General features: G+C 37.8%; 1 protein-coding gene across 5 annotated transcripts in view; it reads left to right on the forward strand.

The window, feature by feature from the left end:
- COBLL1 (cordon-bleu WH2 repeat protein like 1) overlaps positions 1-14,075 on the forward strand; it is an 88,763-nt gene extending 74,688 nt beyond the window's left edge. For 3 of the 5 annotated variants that reach the window (XM_075511610.1, XM_075511606.1, XM_075511608.1), the window contains 5 exons: positions 1,672-1,935; positions 4,507-4,592; positions 6,026-7,650; positions 8,352-8,534; positions 11,547-14,075. In XM_075511610.1, coding sequence (XP_075367725.1) covers positions 1,672-1,935; positions 4,507-4,592; positions 6,026-7,650; positions 8,352-8,534; positions 11,547-11,633 — 2,245 coding nt within the window. In that variant the 3' untranslated portion in view covers positions 11,634-14,075. The remainder of the gene's footprint in view (positions 1-1,671; positions 1,936-4,506; positions 4,593-6,025; positions 7,651-8,351; positions 8,535-11,546) is intronic. The other 2 variants (XM_075511607.1, XM_075511609.1) reach the window with 1 other exon arrangement.
- The last annotated feature ends 2,636 nt before the right edge of the window (positions 14,076-16,711 follow it).

Raw genomic sequence — 16,711 nt, forward strand, 5'->3', positions numbered from 1 at the left:
ATTCTTAAGGAGTCCCTTTAATACCAGTGTGGCATATTGGTATGTACCTGTGCTTAAATCACATGGAAAGAGCTCACCTGCACCACTTCGCAGTCTTGCCCCTCTTTCCCTGGGGATCTAAATCACCTCTGCATTCAGCGCTATGACACATATTGATCACATTGCTTAATGTGTAACTACAAAGCGTTATTACAAGAGTGCAATACAAAAAAGTAGAATTAAATAGTAAAATGTTTGGCTTTTGTAGTTGCTCTGTAACTGAATGAGTAACTTTGGTATTCCTGAACTCTTAACTCATAACCCTATTGGAAAAATCAAAGGTTCTGTTCTCTACTGAGATTTTCTCCAATATATACAGTCCTCTATTATGTTTCTATGAAAGTGTACTTCTAGAAGAGTACTGGAAGCATTGTAGGATACCGGTCTGTACAAAAAAAGTCAATCTAAGATTTTTTTTTTTCATACTCTGGGATCTGCTACTTTCCAGCGTTGCTTGCCTTAAGCCAGTATTTTGTTTTCATTGTTAGCCTTGGTTTACACTTGGGAATTTACTGATACAACTCAGAGAAGTCTGAAACCTAATTGCCCAAGTGCAAGGCTTGTGCCTAACAGGTATTGGTGCATGCAGAGCTGACAGGAATACCCTGGTCAGGTCCGGCAGAGTGCACTGCTTGTGGGGCTCAGTTGTTGCCAGTAGCCTTCCATGGCACCATATTGCACTATAGAGATGGAATGACTATTTTCTTTGTGTTATAGAATGCAAATTGCAAAGCCAAGAGGTTAATTGTATGGTCTACTTACTAATATTTGAAAAATGTGAATCATCATCTTGTAGGAAGACTCCTGGCAAGGAAGTAAAGCTAGAGATGGTTAGTTCCTCTGGAAATCAAAATAGGTGGATTTATTAGTTAACTTCAGGTACACTGACTTACGTGTGTCCTAATCCAGTAACCAAACTTTTTAGTTTAACTATGCTCTAGCTGAAAACTTAATTATTTTTATGGATTAACCCTTTTCTATGTGCTTTATTTTTGTGCACTTCTACTGTAACACAGGGCACTGCACAAGATGCTTCTAACTATGTTTTAATACGCTTAAGATAATTATGGGAAATTTTTGATAGTGGTGAGCAAACTTGTTCAAACCATGCAAAACTGAGATTTAGTTTGCTCTTTAGTTCTCTAACATACCTACTCTGATATAAAGGAACGATGTATTTTAAACCTCATTGGAGAGCTAATAGAAGTATTAAGAAATCTGGGCAAGATAAACTGTCTACCTCCATGAAATTTAGGATTATGATATTGTTAAATATATTTTGATCTATCCTAATCCAGTACTTGGGTTAAACAAGGAAAATGTTGTACAGTAGTTACAGATGCAGAAACAGATGGACAGTAGCATGGCGATGAGCATATTCTCACATGTAAAGAGAGAGAATTGGAAAGAACCAGAAAATACTGTGAAGTTAAAATTCTGAATGAGTCTTTTTTTTTTTTTTTTTTTTTTTCTTTTGTGACCCGAATTATGAAGAGAAGTCTCAATTTTCCTTCTTCAAACTACTTAGGCTGACTTCACCGGTCCTTTTGTATTTACACCCTGCATTGAGAGTTGTGGGTTGTTCTGGTTTTGGGTTTTTTGTTTTTTGTTTTTGTTTTTTCTTTCTGTGAGTGTAGGTGTAAGGAGCACAGAATACAACCTGGAAGAAATTGATGAAAGGGAAGAGATGAGTGTGCAACAGAGAGAGGAGAGGGAAAGTACCGATACCTCTCTCAGGATAGGAGAGGTTACTGCAGCCTTCAGCTCTGCTGAGGTACCACTGGAAACTGAAAAAAAAGATCCTGCTTCATCAGCTCCAGTTCCTGGCAGTGTTTCTGTAGACAACTCACAAAGCTTCAAGGAAGAAAAACAAGAAAATATGAGCACAGATGGCAAGTAAGTACGTTTTGTGACAAAGAAAGGAGCATTGGGGAGGGAATGGAGGAGGCAAATAAAACGTAGAGTGCTGTTTCATTGTGGAGCGCAGAATAGAGAATTGTGAGAGAGGAATGAGCTTAATATGCTTAGCTTTCATTGTAGCACTCTTCTGTGCAACAGTAATTCATGAAGCTTTTCAACAAAAATGACAAAGAAGTGTTCTGCAGGCTATTGTATTTAAGCCTCCATTTCCTTACTACTCAAACAGCCAGCCCCCAGAAAAGCCAAACCCGGCTCTAAAATACCCCGCATATTTACTACAGCAGTGTGCTGCGAAAAAAATTGGATTGATTAGTCAAATGAGAATTTACAAATTCATTCTTACAGTTGGGGAAAAACGGGTAGATTGGCCATTTCTGTTCTTCTGGGCATAGTTATCTACTGCTTGCATAGTTGTTTTGGTTTCAATTTTTCTTTTGTCTTTTCCTTATATGTTAGCCAGTTGTCTTGACCTGACTCGATCCATCTGCTCTCAGGAAAACGAGTTAATTCTGCCTTTCCAAAGAATAAACAGATTAGTTTCCTTAACTGCTCTTTTTCCCTTCTGGTGATGCTGCCCTTCAGCATGTTTGTTAAACTACCTGGCTCAGCAGGTTTCCAACATGAGTTAGTGCCTGCTTGAAATAAATGTTGATTGTCCAGAGAAGTCCCATTGTGTTAATGCAATTCACTGTTTCTCTGTTCCCTGGGGCAACTAAACTGGCTACTGTTCCCAATTTAAATTGAAAGAACTATTTCAATTATTGTACTGAAGCCAAAATGTGTGAATGCTCTAGTAGCCAAGAACTTTCAAGGTAGTATGGAGAGCTTTGACTTGTATTTCAAGGGGCTTTTTTGTCAGTCCAAGGCCAAATGGGGCTTTGCAAAAATCTTTGATGCTCTGTCCTGACAAATATTGTGCCAGTTGCTTGGGTGTGTCTGCTCTATGGGGAACAACGAGGAGGAGGAGGATCAGCCAAATGTTATTTTTAAGTTGTCTTGAACTTGCAAATTATCAGCCCTGTGTTATGGGGCCAGTTTGCCCAGTTGTCCCGGGGCTGTTTCTTTTTTCCTCCACTCACCTGTAATAGCCTTTCGTGGCCTATAATCCTGGTGGGTATCATCTAGCATGCACCGCGCTCTAACTTTAGAGTTTGGCAATCCTTTCTTTCCTGAAATATCATAGGGATTTCAGAATGAGGACTAGGGTTTCTCTGACGTTATATTTCTGGAAACTTTTTGATAATTCACATCTTTTATATAAGATGTAGTTACTTTGAAGAAGTGCTTTTTAATCAAACCAGGGATATGTGTAATATTCCAGTCAAAGCCACTGATTCCTCTAATGATCCTCCATGGTGTTTTGTGGCTTTTGGGTTTCTTGTTTGTTTTTTGGTTTTTATTTTTTTTTTAAACAGTTCAGCCTGTTGTGAATACTTGTAGTTCGGTCCCTCAGCTGTGTTCAAGGGAATGGAGATAAGCAAGAATACAGAGTGCAGGACTGAGCTTTAACTTTCTTCCAACAATAATTTTGAGAGCGTATGCTCCTGTTTAGTGGTTTATTGGACACTTACAGTATATTTTGGACTGTAAAAGCAACATGAGGATGGATGGTTATTGAGGAATTTATCATTTTAAATAATTCAAAGCAGATATTTCCGCTCAAGGCACTGGTTCCTGACAACTAATACATTTGATGTGGCAAATGAATTGGAATCTTCATAATGCCAGCATTTGTAACTACAGAAAATAAAAGTATCTTAAACAGAGATGTAAGTTGGAAGTTCTAATATATTTTTTAAAGAGAAATTTTAAGTATTTTGGCCTTTTTCATTTACCTTTTTAAGCCAAGGACTAAATAATCCCTCCCCCTCAAAGATGAGGGGTTTATTCAGCATTTGTGCAGTTCTCTTTTCCCCCACGATCTGAGGACAGAAATTGTATGCATTTGCAAAATGTTTAGTATGCAAGTAACACGTTTGATGCATGGTTTTTTGTTGTTCTCAAGGTACTTCTTGAAAGGGACAGAAAATTTTTCATTACTATTTTGAAAAGTCTTTACTGCACAGTTCCCTTGTTCATATGCAGTCAGCGTCTCGCGCAGCTTCCTGTATATCGCGCTGGGGACAAAATCAAGGACACGTTTGAAATGTTGGGGGTGTCAGGACACTTCACACGAAGAACACTTTTATATGGATGATAACCCATCACCGTTGTGGCTTCACTGAAACCGAGTTGTTACTGGAAAGGGGCTTGTTCAAACTGCAGGAGTAAACAAAAGGAGGGGGAGAAGGGAAAGGAAACCTGATCATCTGCTTACACAGAAGAGAGTGAAGCTGCATGTCATTTTGGTAAAATATCATAGCAGCATTCCCTCTTGTTTTTAAAAAAAATAAAATAATCTATTCTGTTGAGCGCCCCAGTGTTTGGCAGAGTGAGTCTATTTTGTCCATCTGTGTTTGGAGAATATTGCCAGTTCTCTTGCATCGTTTCTTGTGTTTACTGAAATGAATGATACCAGCATATTTAATGTGCTGTTGTGCTTTGCAGAGGACTACAGACTAAGATAAGCAGTGAGCAAGCTGCATTTGAAAAAGACAGGAAGCTGAGAGTTTTGGATCAAAATAAAAACGATGGTGAGTAGTTCCCACTCATTTTTAATACTTCAAAACAAGGTTGAAGAGAACTTTTCTCTTCCTTTGAAAAAAAAATGACAATACAGTCAACTCTTGAATTGCTAATATCAGATTATTTTCTTTATACTTTCTCTAGCTCTGGAGTATCCTCTTTGAGATGAGGTGACAAGAATTGACTGCAGTTTTGGTTTTTAGGGTTTTTATTTTTAATGGTTTTTTATGACTTCCTATAGCAGCAGTGAAAGCTGCATCGCGGTGTTGTAGGGCGGCACGGGCGGAGCGGCGCGGAGGAGCGGAAGGCTGGGCGCAGAGGGTATCCTGCCGCGTGCTGTGACACGGGCACCGCACCGCAGCGGGGAAGGAGAGGCCATCGGTTGTTCTTCGTTACGAAATTAGCATGAGTTTTCTGCATGAAAATGCAAATATTTTTAAACACAAATAGAACAAAGTGACATGCTGGTTTGAAAAGAAATGACAACATCCTGTGCATCTAATGGATCATAAATTTTTCAGTGGATTTAGTGACCTGACATTTATTTTACCCTTTTGTGACACTGATTTTCAGATTTATACATTAGGCCTTCCATAGTCTTTTATATTCAGTGCACCTCTGTTTATAAATCATAACAACATACTGCATGCGTCCTGTTTATATGTGACATAAGTTTTAACTGCCGTTTTATAACATACTTGAAATGAGGAGAGACTTTTTTTTTTTTTGCAAAATACCACCCCAAATGATTATTCCTAAAGAATTTAATTTTTCCCAATATTGTATTTAAAACAATTTGACCCAAATATTCCTTTATTTTGGAGAGGACTACATGTGTTTAGTCTGGGGGTAGAAAATGGAATTATCAGACCTGCTAAACAGTTGGAAAAATAGGGTTGGAAAATTGCTTTTGTTCATATGTTTTCCAATTATTCCCTTGGACAAATATGTAAGATGTAGTTGACAAAAAAACATTTGTAATGTTAAAACTAAAGGAAGAGAAGCCACAAAGGTGCGGAACTAACTATAACTAACTATAACTAACTATAACAACTAAAGGTGCGGAACATAAATAAAAATTGCATATAACTTAATATTGAATAGTTCTTGAGCTCTTGAGTCACTGATGCCTACCTATATAATCCACTGAAATTCATTAGCACTTTTTAAATGATTCTAGAATAGATGTTTCTATTAAGTTGATGCATGGCACCAGTAGCCTGTTAATTAAGGAAGAATACGTGAGTTAGAATACTATTATTTGGCAATACTAGTCAAAGACAAATATATCTTTAAATAGCTTTTAAGGAAAATTCTCATATCAGTGAGGAGCCAGTCCTTGTAGTTAAATACATTGGATGCAGGGCTTTGTGATGTAAGGGGGAAGGTTTGAATTTTTTTGGCATTTGTATTAATTTTAGAATCTCTCTTTAACTTAAAGATCACAGTGATACAAAACTCCTTCCAACAACAGAAGAAGGGAAAGAACTTCAGACAGCCGAAACTGGAACAGTAGATTTTAGAGAAAATAATAAGGTTGAAGTTGACAGACTATCAAATTACCAGGCATGTAAAAATGACATCTCTGTAAGTCATAGGATTTATCCTCAACTGATTCCAGAAAATGAAGATCAGAAAACAAATCAAACCAGCTTGGACACAGTAAAAACTCAGGATGTTGCAATCCAGACAGGTCCATCAGACAGCAATTTGGGAAGGACTACACATAAAGAAATTATTGTTCCTCAAGGTTGTGAATCATCCACATTCAGAGGACTGGTCCCTCAACACAATACAGATACAAACAACCCCCTTCTTCAAGTGATGCATGGAATACAAGAGGATGAAGATACTTCAGCAGAACAAAATCATGAGAGACAAGAAGTTACCCATGAAAAAGTAATTCCCATAAAAGACCAGAGTCATGTTTGTATAAATGGCAGTAATTTTGCTTCACCAGAAACAACTGCAAAAACTCCAGATGGCTCTCCTGTAAAAGGTTACCCTCTTTATAGACAGGACACCAAACCTAAACCCAAGCCTGCTAATGAAATTACAAGAGATTACATACCAAAAATTGGAATGACTACTTATAAAATAGTGCCTCCAAAATCCTTAGAAATAACGAAGAGCTGGGAATCAGAAATTCCATCAGATTATAAGAATCAAGAGGTATCTACTTTGGAAAACTCTCTGAAGCCTGAAGACCCCAAAGAATTCATAGTGCAAGCTGAAATTCCTCATCTTCCAAAAAGTGTGAGTCATTTACAGGTTGGTTCACAAAAGGAACCTGCAACAGCAAATGATCTGCTGCACAGAGTGAACAGCATTTCTGAGCGTGTTGTGATGTCTGGAGCTGAGATTACTACTGAGAGCAATCGGACAGAAACAGAGTCTTCCAAAGAGCGTGTCCCACTGATGCTAAGCTTGGATAATACAAATTCTTCTTCTGAGACTCAGGACAAGTCAAATGCATTAAGTCCTACAACGAAGCCTAGTTCTTTTTATCTGCAGATGCAACGAAGAGCTTCAGGTCATTATGTGACATCTGCAATTGCCAGAAGTACTCTTTGTGCTCCTAATTCTGTTCAAAATGAAGCTAAAAATACAGAGATGGGAAAAAAAATCTCATCACCTGATGCAACTTCTTTTTCTTTACATAAAACAAGTAATTCCTCTCCTCCAGCAGATGAAGAAAAAGTTGATGATGGAAAAAAACTTGAATCTTCCACTTGTCCCGTTAAAAGCAATAAACCTTCAAGTTTTCCCTCTTGTCCACCAGCACCGTTGAACCTAAGAACTCTAAGAACTTTTGCAGTTCCAAAGCCGTACTCCAGTTCAAGACCATCCCCTTTTGCTCTTGCTGTCTCATCTGCAGTCAAAAGGTCACAATCATTCAATAAGACACGTACAATCACTAGCCAGGCACCGAGAGAGGAATTTCCTGTTGAACTCTCCTCCGCTGCTTCGGCAGCTGAATTCTTCTCAGCTACCTCCGTGCCTCCAGTGAAAAACCCTTCCTTACAGACCATAACAGGGGGGTCACCAAACAGTCTAATGGATAAGGTAAACTTTATTTCTAATATTGCTTGGCTAGTGATCCACTGTCATCCAGTGTGACTAGTCTAGAGGCTAGTCTCTGAAATGCTCCCTGATCAGAAAGCGCTGCGTTCCTACAGTGTAAAGACCTTGTGGTGTCTAGCAGTAGCACAGCATCATAACGAAATACAGGAAAACAGGGAATGTTAAAGTGAAACCAATCTCATTCAGGTTACTGGAAATAATTATTTCTTGCCATAATTAGCATCCCCTACTTCAAAGAATAGTAAATGAAATAGAATAATTTCTATTTAGAATCATATACCTATCTATATTTAGAATCATAATACCTATCATTTATATTTAGAATCATATACCTATTTTTATGTTGGGAGTGCTTATGATTTGTTCTTTATGGTTCTGTGTGTTGATTTCTTAAATTTAATTCTGAGTAGCGTGATCAGTTTGGCTTCAAGTGATCATGGCACAAACACACTTGAATGGGGGCATAAAATTTTGCTGGCATAATTATCTGAGGGAGAAACTATGTGCTATATTTCCACTATAGTGGAAATACGGCTGATCTCTGAAATCTTGAATGAAGCAAACACTAGAACGGTGGCAGTTTGCTACGCAACCTTGTGCCAGGTTGACTTAGTTCTCCATTTATGACTAATTCAGATTAAAAGGTTTTGTTTTGTTTTTCCTCCCACTTCCTCCCTTTACAGAAAGGCAGCAATGTGAACAGTGAGCAGAAGAGTCAGGCGCAGTCAGGTGCTTCCACTGACCACCCACCCCCTGTCACTAAGAGCCAAACCGCGATGACGTTCCAGCGCTCTGACCCAGAACAGATCCACCAGAGCTTGCTGGCTGCAATCCGCTCTGGGGAAGCTGCTGCCAAATTGAAAAGGGTGAGTTTTCATCATTGCATCCATAACAATGAACGCACGGTACTTCCTTCAACATTACCATATTAATGCCTGGAACTGAAAGCAGCTAGCCTTGGCACAAAGGAGGTCTCTTAACAATGGGAAGGGAGGTGGGGAAGAGAGTTCAGTTTTGCGGAATAAACCGGTGAATGCACACGCAAAGCTTCATATGTCCGTATTTTCAAACAGTACAAATCCAACCGGAAATCTTCCTGAAATGAAGTAGAAATCTCTAAGTTATCAACTAAGTGTATCTCTCATAAAATCAGGAACATATTCAATTATTTGTTTGTGTTTATATGGTTTGAAGGGGTATGGTTTTAGACACATGCTAAGCAGCTTCACCCTAGACCTGAAGTAGCTGCAATCTTTTGCAGGCAGATAACACACAGAAGTTCCAAAGACTGTATTTTTTTAATTTATTAGACTCTATCAGGTCCTTCATTCTTCTTAAATGTACTTCAAGCCTCCTGCTGCTGTTTGGTATCATTAGTAAGATATTTCTCAATGTTTTGTCAACAGTCCTGGTAGGACCATCTTCCCCCACCCGCTCAGGTTAAAACTGTGGCTTAATTTCTCTTTTCTCTCTCCTGCAGTTCACCTATACTTCTCTCATTGGGTAAAACATTGAACACTTTAAAAATCTGTATTGTTTTAAATTTGTAACCAGACAACTTAATGATAGTCTCACACAAAGCTTTCTTGACCCAGCATTAGTATTTTGCGTTCTGGATAGAGGAATAATTTCTCATTGCAGAAGGTTGAAGAAATACAGTAGTTTTTGTTTCTCTTCCCTTTCCCACTTGAAACTTGAAAGAAACAAATGATGTGTGGTGGGCGGATGTGAGGGTTTTTTTGGTTTTATGGAAGTCTTTGATTCCCTAGGGTCAAAATCTCTCAGTGGATGGTCAGATATTAGAACAATGCATTTCATAGATAAGGTTCTGTTTCAGTGTAGCACTGCAGCAGCCTCTCTGAGACTTGTAGACCTCCCATCATTTCTACACTGAAGAGGAAGATTCAGTTTCCTGGAAAGGTTACAAGCATGCTTAAGTAGTTTTTGACCTCTAGTCAGTAAAAGTGGTACATAATACACCGTAGTTTATTTCTAACTACATGTCACTAACCACAGCCACTTTAAAAACAGGGTAAGATTAAGCAAATGCTGTATTGTTCAGAGTCACTTAGAGGTAAAATCTATCTGTTCTACTAGAAATATTGTTTGGATTTTGTTTGCATATATTTTTATTAAGGTTGGGGTTTTTTTCTCCAATGCATAATTACATTCTGAATAATACTGAACTTTATTTATTTTGCATAGTTCATGAATTTTGTTTTATGATTCTATGGGAAATATGCATAGGCATGGCTGTTGGCACAGTAGCTTATAACTGTTTTAAAAAATAAAGTTCCTAATGTGCTTTTCAAAATTCAAGAAGTCTCTTTCTACTAGAAAGAAAACACAAACCCCCTTCCTTATGTGGTTATTCGTTCTTTTCTAATAGACATGTTCTTAGGGTAGATTTGACCCATATAATCTCTATCAGCCTAGGTACAAGAATGGCATGGGGAAGAAGAGAGAGATGATGATTTAAGTCCTTTTTCCCCTCCCTTTCTCTTCTGTGGGTGGGAGATGTTCTTTCTCCGTATAGTATCTGTTGAGGACAGGGGTGAGGAGACGGCTATACTTTTTAAGGAGAAATTATAATAATGAAGATGCTTTAAGCATAAAGAAAAGCATTCTGCAACACAAAAACCTGACACGGGGTTCAAAATACCTGAAACACACACACAGAAAATGCAATGAAGAACCCACTGAAATTTTGCCAAACATAAAATCGTACACGCTGTTCTTTTCACTCTTACCCAGAGCACATATGCTGTGGTACAGGTATGTCTCACAGCAGAAGGAGGGGTTTTGGCCTACGGCAAATTTAATAAAAACATGGTCTCATTTTAGGTTTAACGTGGACAACTGGCAGTAGTAGGACAAAGAGAGAATGAAGCATTTTGCATCAATAAAGCACACAAAAGTGATTCCCAGTATTGAAAGGACTCTTTAAATGCTTTCACCTCATAGCTTCCACCTTCCTGCTGCACTCACTAACAAGAGTAGTAACTTGATCCATTTGAATTATGAAGGCGGTCTGTCAGGTGCTTGCTTCTCTTTTTACCTCTTACCATACTCTCCCTTCTTTCAGCTCTGTGAGGGAATCATTAAAAAACTAAAATGCTGGCACGCTATCCAAACTCTTTATTTTTTCCCGTTTCACTAACTATGTTGTGAGTATGCAGTGCCGAGATCTGTGGCCTTTTGTGTTGCTGGTCTTTTCTGTTCAGTAAGGCCCTCAGTAATTACTAATCTAAAATGGGTCAAGTGGGGTTTCTTTTTAACCATCTTTCTCTTCAGAATGTTTTAATTGTGTTTAGTAAACTGTGTGCCGTGGTATGTGGTTCGCACGGCTGTGGAGCACCCACAGCTCCCACTAACTCCAACTGGAGCTGTTGGTTTATGCAGCTCCCCTGAAAATCAGGTCTTTGCTATCTATCCCAGAAGTTATAGTTTGCTCTTGATGAAGGAAACATTACCATGGTATAAAGGAATGTTAGAAGATTTTGTTAGAAATCAGCTCTATTCAATATTTAATAAAAAGTGTTGGTTTAGTGATGTTTTTTCAAGTATTTCTTTGCAACCAGGTCTGGAGAAGGACTAAAAATTATGCGTGTTTTGAATAGTTATACATGGAATTTTTAGATAGGATAAAATATGTTTTTAAGTAATTTCTTATATTTCCACTTCTGTAGCATATGTGCCTTGTTCAGAAATCATATAGGAAGTCTTTCATTGCGATGAGAAAAATGCTTCTGAAGTAACAGTATCTCTGTTTCCTCAAAGTAATACTGTGCAACATACTTTGGAGAGAAGAATCTGAAAAGTTGGGTTAATATTTATTTTTTCTTTTCCCTCTTCCCCCCCCCCCCCCCCGCCTCCAGGTTGGTCCTCCATCAAACACCGTATCTGTCAATGGAAGAGCCAGGCTTACTCATTTGTATTCCACAGAAGCAAAAGCTAATCGCTAGATATTATACCAAATATTTTGCACTTTACTACTGCTTCATAGGCCAACTTAATACTAACTACAAATTTTTGCAAGTGTAAATGCAAGTATAAGTTAATATATTTTTGTCAATTGTTATAGGAATTTCAAGCTGGGTCCTTTGATGCCTTGGGAAGATTATTAGAATATGTAAATTATGGTAACATTTTGCCTTTTTTTCTTTATAAAGCTGACTATGCTGCTAAAAAGGTTTAAGAGAAGGTGCAAATGAGCTTTGCTTATGTTAGAATGAGATTCAAAAATTCTTGATTTTAGCCTTCCAAGACTGAACAATATGTAGCACTATGCTGAAATTAGATTTAAAGCAATCTAAGAATTTGAGATCATTAATTTTCAATTGTGTATTACTTTAACAGATTGTATGAATTCAAATCTACCACATGCTGCCTCCATATTACTTTGTTAAATTAAATTTGTAATTAGTAGAAAATCGTAATTATATGCAATACTTTGTTTCTCTTTAAAAAATGGATAGTTTTGTTCCTTCAGTTGAGAGTAGTTGGGATAAGTATTTTGACTTTTTTATCTCCTTTAATTTTTTCCTGGTAGCACACACACACAAAAAATCAGGACATAAATTATTGGAAATTTTTGTACTACTTAAAAACTTTTCTTAACAGTAGCACTACATGACATTTCTCATCTACTCTTTGACTACCTGTATATAATATTTACCTAGCACTCAGATAAGCAATACTTTTTGTGAACTATATATATTTTAATGTAGTCATAAGCATATAGTCACTTACTGACAAAATGCAAATTCCACGTTTGATACTTAATGAACTAGAAGAAACTTTTTTTTCACTGGAAGTATGACTAAAGAATGAACTGCTTTGGACTTATTCGTGTAAAATATTTTAATCTTAAAACAGCACAATAACACACTTATAAAGCATTCTGGTGTCTGAGAGTGTCTATTTATAGATTAAGCATTAAATACCAAAATGGGAATATATATTAAAAGAAAATGCTTCATGCTATATTTTATCTATTTTCCATTTCTTGTCAAGGTTATACATTTTGGGGAGAGGGGTGGAAATATGATCACGCTCATGATGAAATAGCTAGATTATGGATGCATGCAGCAAGTGCTGGGGTATTTGCCATATTAAAATATTTTCTTGCTGGAGTTGATTTAAATAAAAGTAATTGTATTTAGTTTCTATTCTTTAACAATATATTTATTTTGTACTTCAGAGACATTCTGTAACTCAGTTTCAGAAACTGATCTATATGTGCATTTCAAAGGGTTATTAATGATTTGCTGCCAGGTTTTTGTGCAATAATCTCAGAGGTCTCATTACTTTTCTAGTACAGAGTCAATTATTGATTACAAATAACAGTGTTAATGCTGAAACCGTTCAAGGAATGTTCTAGTAAATAAAAATTCCTAAAGAGAGCTGATGAACATTTGTTCACTGCTGTTCCCTCATGTGTTCTCTCCTATATCTTAGTCCCCTGTCAATGTGTATTACCACTTCCTTCTCCACCTTGTTCTTGCCTCCAATCAAGGGCTAATTCCAAGGGTGGGGGGAGCCCACGTGGTAGTTCAAAAGATCTGTTTCAGGGTCTGACTGCAAAAGAACACTTCATCCTTCACTTGAAAATGGTGAGGTAGAAGAGAGAGGGCTTCTTTCTAGTTTCTAACTGGGGCTTACATTCTAGATTTCACTGTGTCTTGAGGGACAGACTTGAAAATTGTAACTTTCCCAGGATTCTAGTGTCTGTGTTCATTGTGATGTTTGAAGTCCATCTTTTAAGCATTCCTATGCTGATCTGTAACTGCCACGGAGAGGTTGCACTGTGAAAGGAATCTCCTTGTTTGTACTTTGGGTGGGAGGGGGTTACATGTTTTTTCTCAAATCTTTGTATTCTCTGCCAAGGTGACTAAAGTCATTTCATAGGACTAATTTAATCTCCATCTGTGGTAATACAAGTCTGCGTGACATTTCACTATTTCAACCAAATCGGTGGAGTTCAATTATTTTGGTTTGGGGGAAAGATCAAATAACCTTGCTTTGTTGTTGTTTTCTTTGGTTTTGACTACAGAACTGTACTACTGTATGTTCCTTAGTCCTGTATATTAAAAGTACATTGCCCTTTTGTGTGAACTCCTGAAGGCAAATATCATCTTATGTAACAGATTAAAACTAAAACCACCTTGCTTGAATTTTAGGGTTTCTTGTCTTTGTAACTGAACTTGCTTGATAATTAACGGAAATGTCTACACACAATAGTACTGTGAAACTCTGTGAAAATGAGATTTTCTGTTACCAGCTGGCAATATTGTTTAGCAAAACTTTCTCTTTCCCCCTTCTTCCGACATATATATGTAAGACATTTTTAAATCTTGCTATTGTATATCTAGAGACTAATTTTTTTCTTCTACTCTTGTATTAAATTCTACCAGAAAAACTCTTGTTGATTAACTTGACGTGTTTATTCATTGTTCAAACAAGAAAACATTTCTGCTCAAGTGACAAGTGAGTGTTTCTAGCAACTGCAAGCCCAAGTTACACAGCAGTAAATTTTTGTTGTGGATGCCTTACATGAGGGAAAACAGACTTTTTTTGGCCCAAGAATACTTACAGTTTGGGCAACCCATACTACAAATGTCTTCCAACAGAAGGCAACTAGTTATGCCATACCACTTACAACCCCTTGCTGCTTTTGAATGGCAGTCAAAATGTTTAGGGAAGGAGAGTCAGGATATTGCAGTAAATGAATGTCAGTGTAATTGTGCAGACAAAATAGCAGAGCCCAGTAGAGGTGTGCTATGACTTACTGTCATGAGCTCTTTGAAGAAGCAGCAGATACCCATGTAGCACAGTGGGATCTTGGTCTATCTCAGGCTCCAGGACTTTATAAGTAAAGGAGGGCTAGAAAAAAGAAGAGACATAGTTAAAATCATCTCATTAGTTATTATAGATGATATCATTTTTATTTATTCTACAGAAGAATAAAATTAAGACTACAGATGTACCTGGAGAAGGGAGCAGTGTTGCTGGGAAAGCATCACCAGATAATATTTGGAAATATTGTTGTGACTAGAGGTTTTAAGGCCAAGGCAAGAGCGCTCATACTTGAAGCTGAAAGATGTTAAACCACTGGATGTCTCAATTTTGGGGAAGTATATTTAGTAATCGGTGCCCCGGGTTTTCCTAGATACTTGTGATTTGTGCCCTAGCACATTGTAGCGTGCATGAAGATCTCTAAGAGCAAGGAAGACATTAAAAGGACGTGGATATGGACCAAGAGGCATGGGATCACACATACTAGGTAAAGGATGAGAATATAACATGAGAGCAGCTAATGCTTTTAATTTTAAGTTTGTACAGGCACCTGTTACCAGCCAAAACAAACATTTTCCGTTGGAGCTGCTTAGAATCCTATTTTAATACGCAGTTGCGAAGAAGGTTGAAAGAATTCTGTTAAATAGAAACAAAGAAGAGATGCTGTTGAGCAGTAGGGTGTACATCCTTGAATGTAGTGCTTGGCCAGAGTGCATCTATCAGGTGTTGGACAACTACAACTAGATTGAAGAGTAACTATAAATGACTAAGTTGATGGGTTGGTAGCCAAGCAAATAGAGCTCTTTGCAGAAGGGAAAATGTGTCTTAATTTAATTGTCTGTGTCGGTGTTAACAGAATGTGAGGCTGGAGTCAAAAGAGTGTGTTTGGACCGGAGCTGCCGCCTTCACAGGCACAACAACTGTTTCTGGGTGCTGTGAGCGGTCTGAGGTTCTGAGGCCGCGATGTTCTGTTCAGCTTGGCTGCTGACTGGATAGCTGAATCTGAAACGTCACTTGTTATAGATGGATTTCTTACAAAGTCTATTTCAATGATTAAGCAAAACTGTAGCACTATCAATGGAAATGTTTCACAGCTTTTAATTGAAAAGGAAGCTTTCTATGTGGATTATTTTATACCATCCAATTGCAAATCACAGGTAAGGTGGACTCTTTTTTTTTTTTTATTTTAAAATGTCTGGTTAGGTAGCTTTGTGAGAGGGAAGGTGTCCTTGTTAAAATGACATGAAATTTGCAGGTAACGGGATACTACACTTTTTTAAAAGACTTCATTTTGTTTTGTCTTCCTTGCAAAACCTGTGTGACATAGTAACAACACAGAAACTGTGTGTCAAGAATCTATCGCAATGTATTGTACATAAAGTTGCATTATTTTTTGTCAGCTGTTCCTGCTCGTTAACACAAGCACTTAACACCTTAACATTTTTGGTGTCTATATGTCTTCAAGGAGCATATTTGGAAGAGACAGATAGTTTTCTCTTTTTAGCTGTATTAAACCTCACATTCACATAAGAGTACAGCAGCTAGTGTTTAAGTGAAAGAGGAGTAGATGAACACTTCCTTCCCCCCTCCCTCCATCACCCTGGAAAGACCGCTAAAACTGTTAATGGACTTAGTTATTCCTAAATTATTCAAGACACTTAAGAGAATAAAATTAAGGGGGGGGGGGGGGGGGAAGGAGAGGGGATGAGGTAAAGAAAAGAAGAGGAATTCTGCTTTTCTTGATCTGGAGAATCACCACTTCTGTGGGGACAGGCAGAAGGATATTTCTCCTCCTCCCCTGTTTACTGCACACAGGAGTAATCTTCTACAGGCAAATGATGAGTTGAGGAATGACTTCACCAGCTTCCCAGTGGGAGATGTTGAATGGATTCATGTCCTACAATAGGAAGTGCTGCTTCTCCCCCCACCTTTCATATTTTATGTTTTCTGTTTTGGCTTCAGGGTTCTACAAATATTGTACCATTTTGGAACGTGTGGGTACAAAGCCAGAAACTAAAAGCTTAACTCTGAAAGCCTGATAACTTGTGATCCCCATTCATGCAATCAGTATGATGATGAAAATGCAATCCTGTGCAGGACGGGCACTGTTCTGCATTTGCTAATATAAAAGAAAATCTCTTAGCATTGGGAAAGGGAGAAACAACTGTATCTGAAAAGGACACTAAAACTATTAGGAAATTTTAACTACATCTATTGGCAATCATTATTTCAGAGTGACTGTGCG

This window comes from Mycteria americana, chromosome 9 (assembly GCF_035582795.1).
Source record: "Mycteria americana isolate JAX WOST 10 ecotype Jacksonville Zoo and Gardens chromosome 9, USCA_MyAme_1.0, whole genome shotgun sequence".
NCBI lineage: Eukaryota > Metazoa > Chordata > Aves > Ciconiiformes > Ciconiidae > Mycteria > Mycteria americana.